Source organism: Fulvia fulva, chromosome 1, assembly GCF_020509005.1.
Source record: "Fulvia fulva chromosome 1, complete sequence".
Classification (NCBI taxonomy): domain Eukaryota; kingdom Fungi; phylum Ascomycota; class Dothideomycetes; order Mycosphaerellales; family Mycosphaerellaceae; genus Fulvia; species Fulvia fulva.
This window is the reverse complement of record NC_063012.1, coordinates 10,094,428-10,107,890: the sequence shown is the minus strand read 5'-3', so window position 1 is coordinate 10,107,890 and position 13,463 is coordinate 10,094,428. Positions and strand designations below refer to the sequence as shown.

The 13,463-nt window shown below is 53.6% G+C and overlaps 4 protein-coding genes across 4 annotated transcripts; 2 read left to right on the top strand and 2 right to left on the bottom strand.

Annotated features, from left to right (window-relative positions):
* Positions 1 to 4,116: 4,116 nt before the first annotated feature.
* CLAFUR5_02010 (uncharacterized protein) lies at positions 4,117 to 5,239 on the top strand (the record flags this gene model as incomplete). Its single annotated transcript, XM_047901158.1, has 5 exons — positions 4,117 to 4,370; positions 4,428 to 4,460; positions 4,518 to 4,576; positions 4,631 to 4,705; positions 4,899 to 5,239. The coding sequence occupies 5 exons, from the start codon at positions 4,117 to 4,119 to the stop codon at positions 5,237 to 5,239; spliced, it is 762 nt and encodes a 253-aa protein (XP_047755755.1).
* Positions 5,240 to 5,772: 533 nt separating this feature from the next.
* On the bottom strand, positions 5,773 to 6,738 carry CLAFUR5_02009 (uncharacterized protein; the record flags this gene model as incomplete). The annotated part of the gene is made up of 1 exon (XM_047901157.1): positions 5,773 to 6,738. One exon carries the CDS (start codon positions 6,736 to 6,738, stop codon positions 5,773 to 5,775), a length of 966 nt encoding a protein of 321 aa, XP_047756952.1.
* Positions 6,739 to 8,516: 1,778 nt separating this feature from the next.
* On the bottom strand, positions 8,517 to 10,151 carry CLAFUR5_02008 (uncharacterized protein; the record flags this gene model as incomplete). Its single annotated transcript, XM_047901156.1, has 3 exons — positions 8,517 to 8,684; positions 8,741 to 9,987; positions 10,046 to 10,151. The coding sequence occupies 3 exons, from the start codon at positions 10,149 to 10,151 to the stop codon at positions 8,517 to 8,519; spliced, it is 1,521 nt and encodes a 506-aa protein (XP_047756951.1).
* A 768-nt stretch (positions 10,152 to 10,919) lies between these two features.
* On the top strand, positions 10,920 to 12,956 carry CLAFUR5_02007 (Malonate--CoA ligase ACSF3, mitochondrial; the record flags this gene model as incomplete). The annotated part of the gene is made up of 2 exons (XM_047901155.1): positions 10,920 to 11,310; positions 11,374 to 12,956. 2 exons carry the CDS (start codon positions 10,920 to 10,922, stop codon positions 12,954 to 12,956), a joined length of 1,974 nt encoding a protein of 657 aa, XP_047756950.1.
* Between the last annotated feature and the right edge of the window lie 507 nt (positions 12,957 to 13,463).

The window sequence follows — 13,463 nt, the reverse complement described above, 5'->3', positions numbered from 1 at the left end:
GGCTAATGTACTCTATGCTGATCGATGCTCGTGCATTGTATGGAGGCGTGGGATGGTTTTGGTTAATGCGGGAATGGGACTAGGATGGATGTTATACCCCATGGCAGCTGCAGCGAATGCGCGCCTCATCTGAACTATATTGATAGCGATTGATTTAATTGAATGGTCAAATGGACATTTGACCCGTGTCAACTCCACTTGAACTGTGTTCCATGTCATTGCGCGTGATCAATACGTCCTGCTCGTGACGGATAATCAAGCGTCATCGACATGGCGAGGCAATCGTTGCTCGCTATGCATGCTGTCTTTCAGACAGCTGCAACAGAGCTCAAGCAACCTGCATATCATCTGTGTTGGCGAGCTTGCAGCTCTGCTGTGCCGCGAGTGCTGCAGGTCTCACCTTCTATTGGCCACTGAGTCAGTGTGAGTCAGTGAGCTGTCATCCGCATTTCAATGTTTCAAGGCAAGACAAGCTCGCTCGCATTTACCACTCGAGGTGAAGATTGACTGATAGGCAAACCTGAAACATATCAAAGAGCGATTGGCATGGTCTCGACAACTGAAGTCCACCTCATGCTCGAGCAGCTTTCCCGACCACCGGGACTGCTGCTGGTCTTGCATGAAGTGTGCAGCAAGCCAGGTACAGGTTCATGCGTTGGCCAGACTGCCGCCGAACCGAACAGTGAACAGCGAGGCGAGATCTGTCAAAGCAATGACATTGACCGCCTTTCCATCCGCACCGAGATTGGATGTGGGATCCTACCATGCAGCAGCAGTATCCAGATGGCGGTACTGCTTCGCTGGCACGGCACAGCAGCTGTCAATGGCGAATATGCCGTGCCAACGACTGCTGTCCCAAGATCCCGCCTCGTCCAGATGCCACATCACATAGACTTCAATGTAGTCAGGTCTGATCAAGCAATCAATATTACTCGCCCGCCGTCATCATCATCCCCAGAGCAAGAACGACAACGAAGCAGTTGTAACTGCCAATAAGGATACGACAACGTGGCCGGATCCAGACCGCTGTTTCCAGAAACACGATGTGTACATGTCTGATGTACCTAACCGATGCATATTTCTGTCGCTTGTCCCTGCAGCAATGGCGCATTGCGGCATTGTACGTTGGTGGTGTTGAAGTTTGTTTGAGAGGTGTGGCTGAGGATTGACATGGCGGTCGGGTCTCAAGCTCGAGTTCAGCGTTTCGTGAGAGCGAGCAAGCAAGCGCCGCTGTCGGAGGGGTTCTTGCCAATGTCTCTTTGAGAAGGAGGCCCCGTGGCGCGAACATCAACACCGTACCTACTGCGTACATGTGTCGCTGCGTACGCGATGCTATTCTGATGAAAATACGATGGAAAGAGGCGTCTGTCGTTCTCGCGCCGTCCCAAGCTGCATACGCCTCCCGCGGAGTCTTCGCAACGACACCCGACCCCCATAGACTCTAACCGGCGGCATTGACTATCCAGATTGCCCACGTCGTCAGGCACAACGAAAATATCCTGAGATGAGGCTCGTCAGCACCAGCCATTATTCCGGACACTTGGCTTTCATGTACGAAACACTCCTTGTCCCTGCCGGTGCTGTTGGTTGACACGTCTCGGATTGAGCCTGTTTGAACTTTCTGGTCATGAGGCTGGGGAGAGTCGTACCGGTATAAATTTGGCCTTTCTTAAGCAGTATTCGAGGACGAATAAGACACTCGCTACGATGAGTGATCAGCCGCATGTCAGGACTGCCTGGACGGATTTGATGGCCAATCTCTGTGGTCCGTGGACTTGGTGATGTAGAATCCGAGCGGTGATGACTGGATGGTCCATTCTGGTTGCCATGCTTCGGTCGTGAGGCAGCAGTATACTGGTATTCCTCGAGAGCGGGAACGTCTGTTTGCAAACTTAGACTGTTGGCGCGGCCGCACTCGTGCAATGCCAGAGTTACAGCACGCAAGACGTGCTCCCTCTCGCTGCAGTACTCTTACAACCAAGATTGCAACCCAATTTGCACCGCCTGCTGACTCCAATCACCACAGCCATCAAGTCAGAACGCAAGATCGCAGACACCTCACCCACGTTTCAGCACCTTCCTCGCCGGCAGCTGGCAATTAAGGTAGCAACAGTTCGCATATCCGTTCGCATTAGCTGAAACGTCCAAAGGACCGAAGATTCATAACGAGGATGCCCAACCAGACATCTTCAGGGACCTGCATCGAAACAACCAATTTATCGGGACGTCCGGGTTGTAATGCAAGTTGAGGTTATGGTTGTTCCTGGTGTTGGTTGCTGTATGCCGGCAGTCATTTCAGCCTCATGGCCAGGGACTACCGTGCGCGCGGTATTGCTTGAACCTCACTACGGCCGGACGATGGTGGCATGCGGCAAGGAACCAAACCGTTGGCCGTCTTCGATAAAAGCATTGCGAAATGGTCTGGAACATCAGGATCGAGCGATCTCGCGCCAAACGATCATTCGATCGGGACGACAATGGCAGCAAAGCTGCAGCTGTCAGCTGGCAAAGGACGAATGGAAGTTCGATACTGCGGACGGGTCCTTCCAGCAGATTCCTGGGAACGACATGTCACAGTACGCGGCACTCATTGTCACCATCACTCAGACATAACCTCCATGATGTCGCGGTTCCCCACCTGCAGCACCTAGCACTTCAGCTTCCAATGTGCCACATCCATAACTTCGCCCGGGAGGGTTATTGATCGTGAAATGGAACAAGGACCGAGATTTTGGCCAGCCCGGTTCACAATCTTGTTGGGATCCTCTAGTTGATTCGCCTTCATGAGAGACCGAATTCGAGGCTCTCGCCAATGTAGAGCTCACCAGTCAACGGGAAAGAGGAGTGTGAAAATGCAGAACACGAGCAGAATCTGCACGTCGCCGTCGCCGCCATCTCGGCTAAAGCCGGGACCCACCGCACAACGCCATATATTCAGCGTTGACTCGCATTCCCGCACAGCACTGGCGCCGTGGCAGAGTGGTCTAATGCGAATGACTAGAAATCATTTCTCTTCGGAGGCGCATGTTCGAATCATGCCGGCGTCGCTATTCTTTTTGCTCCTCAGTCCTGCGAAGGCGATGGCCGTCTTCTTATACCAACTTGCAGCCAGGAAGGACTTCGGACGACGATTTCGCGACACTAAACCATATCAGGCAAGTCAGCTACGATATCACACCAATGACAGCTTTTCCTTTGCCTCTGCGGATGTCATGGTCGAGTTCTTATACCAATCGACGGCGAGGGTATGCCTCCGGTACTCATCTATGCTACTGATCAGAGTCGGCGGCTCACAGACGGTATGACGCCAATAGGTCTTTTTGGCATCGAAAAGGTCTTGAGCACAATCTGCTGCTCAATCGGAATCGGGCACAGATTTCAGTTTCAGCGCCGCAGCTGAATGGCTGCATGGACGTTCTGTTGAAGCTCGTCGGTTCGGTAGACGAACATGAGATCTCGCAACGCGATATGCCACAGCCTGGCTGTTGCCATACGGTCTTACCCAGGGATGTTGTTCTCGCCAGTGCGCAGTATGAGCCGACGGCTACTGACCAGATTTTGGTTCTTTTTCAAGTTCATCTAGACGTTCTCTATCACTCTGTTGCTTCGACTACCAGTGTTTGATCCAGAGCGAGTAATGGTTTCCATTTGGAAGTGCCACTATACTAAATCGTCTCGCAGGATGGATGTCTTTGGCAAGACCAATACTACATGACAGGTCCTTGTCGAAGACTCAAGGTAAATTTAGTCTTCAAAAATCACAATGCCCTTCAGCTCATTACTGTCGATATTACTCGTCGGGCTTCCTGGTCAAACCTCGCTACAACGAAGCGCGACGCTCTTCTTGACGGTGAGGATCCCAGCACTGGCCCTGGGATACCCCATATCCAACCCCAGGCGTTCATCTAACGCCTCGTGCTGCGTCTCGATACGTCTTGCCCGCGAAGCTATCATTGGGTGAAAGCGGTATACCAACAGCTGGATTCACGCAGTTCCAAGACATGGCAAGTCCTCGGAGTACATTTCATCCATCGCATTTGACCTGAACATGAGACCTTCTCCCTTCCATCGACACAGAAACAACACGCCATAGTACCCTTGCCTTCTCACCTCACCATGCTATTCCCCACCATCGTCCCGCCCCTCGTGCTATTCCTCCTCACAGTCGTCCCCGTCCAAGCTAACTCCTACATCGTATCACTCTTCACATCCCACAAGAACTGGATCACCGAAGCCAGCGCAACAGTAATCCTCCCCGCCGTCCCTCACTCCGTCAAAGGCGACGCCTCAATATGGAGTGGTATTACGATGGCAGGTCCGAACTTGACGGGAGATCTCCTCCAGGGCGTTTCATCAAATGCGCCGAAGACGTGAGCGCAACGGAGAAGAGACCGGAATCAGGGGACACGTGCTGATGGATGAGGTAGCGATACTTTCTGTGGAAGGACGATTGGGGGTTGGTATGGACACGATGGCTGAGACCAATGGACTAGGGACTCGTGTTGACGGCAAGACAGCTCGGAGTATTGCGGCACCAGGACGGATGGGTGGTGTGGATTTGCTTATACTTTGCTGGGTATGTGCCCCTCTCCGAACCTGAGGATACTGAGAATTGCTGAGACTGAGGGAGAAGATCCTGATGATGCTGCTATCATTGGCGCGACAATGCCGGACGTCAAGCCTGGTGCCGAGGTCAGGACGCATTGTAAGTGTCCAGGCAGACATTCTGCTAAGTGTATCTCATTATGCCTGACTGCATATTCCAGACCTGTTCAACAGAGCTACCGGACATTGGGACCAGAAGCTGTATATCAATGACCAGCTAGCCTCCAGCTTCACGGCGAGCACGTCTCCCTCAAATCTCCTCGCCCGAATACCAGACTAATCAATGCAACCAGGTTACGGCCAACACGGCGCCATCTTCGACATCGCTATCGAATGCGCCATGGGCGACTGTGCCCCAGTTCCAGCTCACACCTGGACGTCAATCTCCATCGTCCTCGATACCGCAGATCTAAGCTTCAAGCATCATGGTCCTTGGGGGTACAATGCTACTGGTGGCGAAATGTCCACGGAGGATGGGGGCAAGACTTGGAACATTGCAAAGCTGCATGTGCCGCAGCAGAAACCTTGTATTGATAAGGTGACTTTCAAGGGGCGTTACTGCCCAGATGTGGAGTGGCCGGAACATGCGACGGTTGATATGAATGTGACAGAGGTGCCAGCACTGAGCGGATAGGGCTGATGTCGTACACATGTTCTCGAAGGGACCGGGAGGCGTTGAGCAGTAGAAGAAATCCCAGTGCCAGGGGATTCATTATCTTGGTTCGAATCACTTCGTGTTGGTCGTGAAAGCTGACTGCGCCTAGTGAGGTCCCGCAAGAGCTGTGGCGGCGCATCTGAGGAAGTGACGGTGTCAGGTATGCCTCAGTGCCAGTTTCAGACAGTGTCAACGAATATGCCAGCGGGTCGTCCCTCTTCTACAGAGAGGTCGGCAGATCGCTGCAGTGGGAATATCGCACTTCTGCCGTGAACGTGAACAACCTCCTCGCCGAAAGAGGTCTATTCCCAAGAATCGCACATCCAGTCCTCAGCTCCGGCCCAGCCTTCGATTACATCCCAGCCTTCGTGCTCCGGGTTGAGCAGGTACCGCATCACGGCGTATGTGCAGTCTACACGGCGTCCATTACTGATGATGATCGTATTTTCCATGTCAGAGGTATTCCAATTCTCGTGCTGACGGAGCCGTGACCTGAAACCGACCCGAGGCCATCAGTCCAGAAGCACGACAGTAAGAGTATTCAGGATCGCGTTGATCATGCGTCCCTCACTGACGTAGAGATCCACGCCTTCAGGACAGTCGCTTACCAGCTTACTCATCCATTCCATTGCGGTGATCAGGACTTCGTCATCCGTGAGCGCATAGTCAACCTTGATCTGGTGCAGTGGACCCAGCTCTTCCGTGATCGGATGCCCTGCCATGGCAAACACATGGTCACGCTTGTCTTGGCATCGCGCTTCGAGGAAGCTCCAAAGGCAGATATACAGTCCTTCTCTGACCATGTCTGGAGCCATGTGTGCCCTTATATCGCTTGGTGTATCACAAAGTATCTGGTAGAGCAAATGCCAGCTATGACCAGTGAGCCTATCATCATAATAGGCTGCTGCCGCTGCCGTGAATTCATACAAAGTCGACAAGTCCCACCGCGCCTCGCCGCAAATAATCATCAGTCGCTCGGCCCTGGCAGTCTCTGGTATGATCCACACACGATAGAAGTACTCGGTTGCCATCAGTGACATCAATGAATGCGCTATGGTCTCGAGATCTCCTGCGGTCCCAAGTTGTTTACGTGATAGGTCGAACTGACTCTGTCTAAAACTGGGCCGCTTCTCGATAGCAAACAGCTGTAGGACATAGCATACTAGTTCTGTAGCTTCCGTTCGCGGGCCAAGCCAGGCATATACGACCAAGGCCGATGAGTAGATCTGACCCATATTCTGTACCTGATGATTGCGTTCGGAGACGTCGTCCTGGTTGATACACAGAGCATCGATCCAGAAGAGATCCGTGTGACTCTGGTTGCTCGCCGCAAAAGTGCTTAGGGCTTGCCACAAACTCAAGGTGACGCCGAATCGGAAACCGTCGAGGTCGATCTTCTTGACACTCTCAGGACTGCCCCAACAGTAGGACAGAGCAGTATACGTCTTCTTCGACGATCTCCTGGACTTATGAAGCATTGAGCACAGTATATTGTCCGGTGTGCTGTCGTGAGGGCAGCAGGCGTATCAGACGAATCTGGCTTGGCTTCATTTCCTTATACTGATACTGGTGACCAGATTCGAGTCGAGACAGGTTGGGAAGTGTCTGCGAAGCTGATTTGGAAATTTGTGCTTTCGATACCGGCTAGCGTTGCACACGTTGCGTGACGGCGTGCTGAGAGCGGCCGTCTCGAGCGGCCGATATCAGCTCGTAACGACATGGTCGCTGCTTCCGAGGACACCGTTTCTGATGTCGCGCCATAGTGGTTTTTTGACCTAGTGCTTGTGAACTTGGCCGAAATGACTACGGTCAGAGTAGTGGGAGATGATGCTGCCTCGATTATAACGTCAATCAGCAAAACGGGCGCAGCCAGTCAGCCCACCTTTAAGCATGGGATGTCAAGCACAGCTACAGCATGTGGCGCACCTACGCTGACCTTCTTGTGCAGCTTGTCGCCCGATCACCCTATCGCCCTTTGACGATATAAGGGAGCATGTTGTATTACCTTCAGAATCAGCCAAACTCTGATCATATGGAACAAAAGCTATACCATAACCCCGAATGATCAATATGAAGCATAGAAGGCATAGGTGGCCTGAGACACGCGTGCTGCTTCTCCATCTCAGCGGCAGTTTGCAGTTTCGCAGTGCCGCGTGGTGTTCGAGTACGGCTTTCACCCTGCTGTTGAGCGCATCGTCACTCAGCCCCAATAGAACGGGCGGAGTATAGCCTCACACTGTACGCTCTACTGGCGCTCCAGGTGCGATCTCCTGTCAGCAAGCCGGCCACTGCCTTCTGTCCCGCCGAGTCGCCCCTACTCATCTCTCAGTCTCGTCACAAGAACTCCAAAGCCATCAGGTCAATGAGCGCAAACATCGTTGTCCCCGCGCCCTGAGCTGAGAAGCCCGATGCGCTGTCGTTCTCGCCAACGAGCAGACCTAGAGCGCAATAAGATGCCTTGCAAGGCATCGCCATCGTTACGTCCATGCTGGTAGAGATGACGTTTGCTCAGTGTCTACAAGGCTCGGGACCTTGGCTGGGAAGTAGAATCGACGTTCTGGGTATCTCTACATACTGTGCAATGGTGCAGGGGGAATTCTAACATCTACTGACTGGCAGTCAACCAAGGCCACAAGGCTCAGAGCACCCATCTATCGAGCCGCTGGTGGACGAATACAGCCTTGAGCCAGGATGCGCTTCGAAACAATCCAACGTGAACGCCATGCCAACGCCATTGCCATGCCCTGTAAAATCAACCCCTGGTACTCGTCGTGCTCGCATTCTTCGTGCAATGGTCAGTGCGTCAGTGAAGATCTTGTCGTGTTCGATGACAGCCGACGCCGAAACCCTTCCGATGCCGACCAGATTCTCGGTATGGATGAATAAGCGTGCCGATACTGTCCACCGACCATGGTGCAGCGGCAGATGTTTCGTCTCACCCAGACCGTGATTGTCCATGCCTGTCAGCGACATTCAGGTACTGCGTGATGATACGCTGTTCCGTCAGATGGGTGTAGCCGCGGGTGGTGTCCTATTATAACTCCGCGAAGTTGACCGCGATCAAGTGTCCTTGTCCCTACGCAGGGTGTTCACAGAAAGTGAAAGCAGTTGGTGTCCTACGATCTGGCTTCGATGCTCGGCCTCTGCTGCTCGGGGATGCCGCATTTCTCGGACCTCGAGAGTCATTGTATGGAGGCAGGCGTTGATTCGCACTAGGGACACTTGCATCGTCGGAAAAGGAAGTGTTGGGCAGCGCCTAGCTGGTCGCCTTCTCTTCCGTTCCCTCGTGCTTGTGCCCGAAACCGTGCTTCTTGTGCGTCTCTTTCTTCTTGTCGTCCTTCTTCTCCCGCTTAGCGGTGGCCTCGGCCATGAGCTGCTCGAATGCCATGTAATCGCCGCCCTCTTCGTCTGGGTCGCGCTCGGCCTGAAAAGTACGTTGTTAGCAACGATCCAACACCCATATCCTGAACCTGGACTCACCTTTGCGAACATCTCGCCAATGATCAGCAAGCCATGCGCACGCTCGACGCGCTTCTGGGTCTTTACGTTCTTATCGTAAAGAACCTTATCGCAAACGTCTCTGAGCACGCCAGCAATCTCGAACTTGCTTCCTCGCCATGCAGCAGCCAAGATCTTGCCGGTGACTCGCTTCTCATACTCGGCCCTCTTCTCGTCGGTCCAGGTGTCGCCGCCCTCTTCTTCTGCCTTGGCCATGGCCTCAATCTCCATCTGAGCACTGATTGCGCTCGAGACTGTACCCCAAGTATCCTTGACGAAGTTACCCTTGTCCTTTAGTCGGCTGAAGAAGCCACTCACTCCACCAATGACAGGCTTCTGTGACTTGATGAATGTTGACGCTTTGGAGATGTAGACCTCTCCGATGGCGTGCAGGATGTTGATACCGAATGACTCCATCTTGAGGTTCTCGACCTCTAGCCTCATCTTCTCCCGGAAGGCATCGGTCACGTCCTTGTTCTTGTCGGTCTCGGTCCAGACGCTAAGTCGGTCGACGAGCTTCTTCGCGAGAGTGTCAATGCGCTCGTCGCGAATCTTCTTACGTTCCATTTCGAATGCAGCGAGCTCTTCGCGTTGCTCCTTGCTAAGGCCACCCTTGCGCTTCTCCTTCTCACGTAGCTTCTTCTCTTCCTCAGTCATACCGGCAGCTGTTGCGGCAGCCTCCTCTTCTGTCCGATCGGTGATGGCAAGACGAGTGGGAACCCCTTGTGGTCGTGGAGTAGATGCGCCTGAAGGAGCGGGCGAAGTGCTGACTGGCTTGGAGTCACGGATAGGAATCTCCTGCGCCGCACCGGCGGTGGCTGTTTGCTCTGCCGCGCTGTCAACATGTGGCCGCGGTGGAGGCTGGGGCTTGTTGTTCTCAGTGGCAGGTGTGGTACCTGTGGCAGATTCGTTCTGAGCAGCAGCTTCTGTGCTTGCTGCCACTTCCTCGGCAGCTCCTGTTGGGTTCTCCTCTTCCTCTCGCATGCTGATCTCCATGCTCTTTGTCAAGTCCTTCATCATGGAGATCTCACCGATCCAGTCCGCGAAGGCCTCTCCGCCGAAGATCATACTGAAGAACTCTGCTGGGTCTTCGAAACCAGAGTCGGGCTTTGCGCCCTCTGGACCGAGTTGGTCGTACTTCTTGCGCAGTTCAGGATCGCTCAGAGTCTGGTATGCCTGACCAACGACCTGGAACTTCTCGTGTGCGGAGGGATCATCGGGGTTCTTGTCTGGTGGACGTTAGCTGCCTGCTGCTGCTTCACGGAAGTAGTGATGCTGGCGTCATACCGGGATGCAGCTTGATAGCCTGCTTCCTGTACGCCTTCTTGACCTCTATTTCAGTGGCATCGGGCTTGACGCCGAGCGCGTCGTAGTAGGCGGTGTCGACCACCATTTTAGTGTGTAGTGCTGTTTCCTATGTTGTCGCCGAGTATAAAGACGGCAGACGACGTCGGGCGTGGCGGAGGTACTCGAGATGCCGGTAGAAGCAATGAGACTGTGATCTACGCCAGGCGGGTGTGTATGAAGAGGTTGCAGACGTTGATGTCGCGTTGTAAGTCTTGTGTTGAAGATTGAGGGAGGTGTTGGGCTACGACGACGACGCAGCAAGGACCTTCTCGGGGCAGGCAATCGCCAACTCCAAGACATGACGTGGGGTCTTACAGCTCAGCCTTCAACATGTGACGGATGATAATATCCTTTCCCCTGCAACGATACCCGGATCACCCTACTATATGATGCTGCCTTGCCAGATGGATATGAGGTGTTCGTCGTCCTGCGACGAGGCTCACTGCCATCATCATTCGGCACGGCCGTCTTACAGAATCACTGCTTCATGCACGATTGGCTGCTGAACGACAGCTCTGCTACCTCGTACACCTCGCACCTAGCTGAGACATGAGAGCATACCATCTTCTCGAGCACCAAGTATATCTGACACCACCCTTCATTCACTCCATCGCCACGAAATGGCCTTCCCATCTCCCACCAAAACATACTTCCCTCTTCGGCCAGAGCCCGCCGAAGGCCGAGCCAGCCCTGAGATCCCTGCCTCATGAGCATACATGTATGATGTATCGGCAAACTTCTAGAATAGAACCTAGTGGCCCAAGGTCTGCATCTCCTCCCCAAATGTCCACTCCCTCTCCGTCCTCGGCGCACCATGATCATACGGAGCGCCAGTCCCTCCCTGAACGCTTTCCTGTATTACGCTGTCCGATCTGCAGCACGCTCGACACTTCGGCGACCAACCAGACGACTTCCCAGCAACTGCTCGCGTGCAGCATCGATACAACAGACATCGCTTTTCTCCACTAGTAGAATAGCAATGGCAGCTCTTCAGCGATCGGCCTTGTTTGAGGCGATACAGAAGCATGACGTCGAGAGTACGGCTGTAGTACACTCGTTATCTGGACGATCGTTCAAGTATGGAAGCTTGCTACATGATGTGGCTGCTGCGAAGGATAGACTGTTGAAAGAGACGGGCAAGTCGGAGCAGAATATCGTTGGAGAGCGGATAGCGTTCTTGATTGAGAATAGCTATGACTATGTAGGTGCGCAATACACACCATCATACTCTTTCAGGCATACATGATCGCTGATCAATGGTCATGTAGTGACCCTACTCGCATGTCTTGCATCGAACGCCATAGCTGTACCTCTGGCACCCTGCTTTCCAGCTTCCGAGCTACGATACAATGTCAATCAGAGTGCCGCATTGGCATTGCTACATTCCGCCAAGTACGCAACGCTGGCAGCGGAAGTGCTCAAGGAGGATATCGAGCAGCATACGAAGCTAGTAGCACTCAACAAGATCGAGCAGGGAGCTCAACCAGAGAAAGACATCGAATTCGTCGGAGAGTCACACCTAGCAGAAGGTGGCATGATGCTCTACACATCTGGCACAACAGCACGACCAAAAGGTGTCCGCCTACCACAACAAGTCTTGATCGCCCAATGCCAGAGCTTGAACAAAGCATGGGACTACTCAACCCAAGACCGCCTCCTCCACGTGCTACCTCTACACCACATCCACGGCACCGTCAACGCTCTCCTCGCGCCTCTCCTTTCAGGCAGCACACTCGAGTTCATGTTCCCCTTCAACGTCGACAACGTCTGGAAACGCCTCGCGGCACCCTTCCTCTCGACCCACCAACAAAACGGCCACCCCCCCGACGCGAGCAGAATACCCATCACATTCTTCACCGTCGTCCCCACAATCTGGGCACGCATGCTCCAATCCTGGTCCGACTTCCCTTCAGACCTAAAGGATGCAGCAGGCGAAGCAATCCAACGCAAGCACCTCCGTCTCAACATTTCTGGCTCCGCAGCGCTCCCTACACCCACCAAAAAAGCCTGGACAGACTTATCACAAGGCAACGTCCTCCTAGAACGCTACGGCATGACCGAGGTCGGTATGGCTCTCTCCTGCGGTCTCGATGATTCAGACCGTATAGACGGTGCAGTAGGCTGGCCTCTCCCCTTCGTCGAAGCCCGCCTCGTCGATCCCGACACCAAAGAGATTATCCCCGAAGACGCCACAACGTCAGAAGGTAAAGAACGCCAAGGCGAGATCCACCTCCGCGGTCCGACAATCTTCAAAGAATACTGGCGCAACCACGAAGCGACGAAGAGGGAATTCACAGAAGACGGATGGTTCAAAACCGGCGACATCGCCATCCGTAAGAACGTCCCCGGATCCGGCAAAGGCAAAAGCGGCCCCTGGGCTACGGGACCCGCATACTTCATCCAAGGCCGCAGCTCCGCAGACATCATCAAAACCGGCGGCGAAAAAGTCTCAGCGCTCGAAATCGAGCGTGAACTTCTCTCCCTACCCCAGATAACGGAATGCGCGGTTGTCGGACTGCCTTCCGTAGCGTGGGGCCAGAAAGCCGCCGCTATCGTTGTATTGAGTGAAGAGGGTAAGACGGCTGGGAAGGGAGGGAGGCAGTGGAGTGCGTTGGATATGAGGAGGGCGCTGCATGGGAAGCTCGTTTCTTACAAAATCCCCCAAGACATGGCGGTCGTCGAAGAGCTTCCACGGAATGCCATGGGCAAGATCAACAAGAAAGACCTGGTAGTCAAAGTGTTCGGAGACCAAGACAGGACAAGGAGAAGATCCATCACGGTTGCGGAGGAACGCAAGGCTGCCAAAGCGGGAGCGCAGCAGCAGAGTAATGGGATCGGGGAGGCGAAGTGAGGGTAAGGTTGTTGAGGAAGATGATGAGCAAGGAGAGCTAGATGCTTTTCGGGAACTGTAACATACTGGACATGGACGCGATCAGACTTACAGGCCATGAGCGAAACATTTCCACACTGGAAATCACGTAATGCAATTCACATGTCAACCCACCCTCACAAGGGCAGGCTAAGGTACATAACACATCCACTCAGCTGAGACTTTCGACAACCACCATTAGCTCTATGGTACGGCGCCCTTGTGATATCACACAAGTACCAACGGTGCTTCGGCGGTAGTACGAGATGTCTCCCGTGACACAGATGTTGTGTCGCGCCGCCAGCTCATCCCTCTGCTGATCCATTGGGATAGTGGTGGTTGTTCTCTTTTTTGGTCTTTTTGCGTCTTGCTCTTTGGCATGACTTACCTGACCCTTTGCCCAAACCTTTGCTTCATCGCGTTGGGGTGAAAAGATATACTGCTACATTAATCTTACCCACTCGACAATCATCACTGGCTCAATGGTAC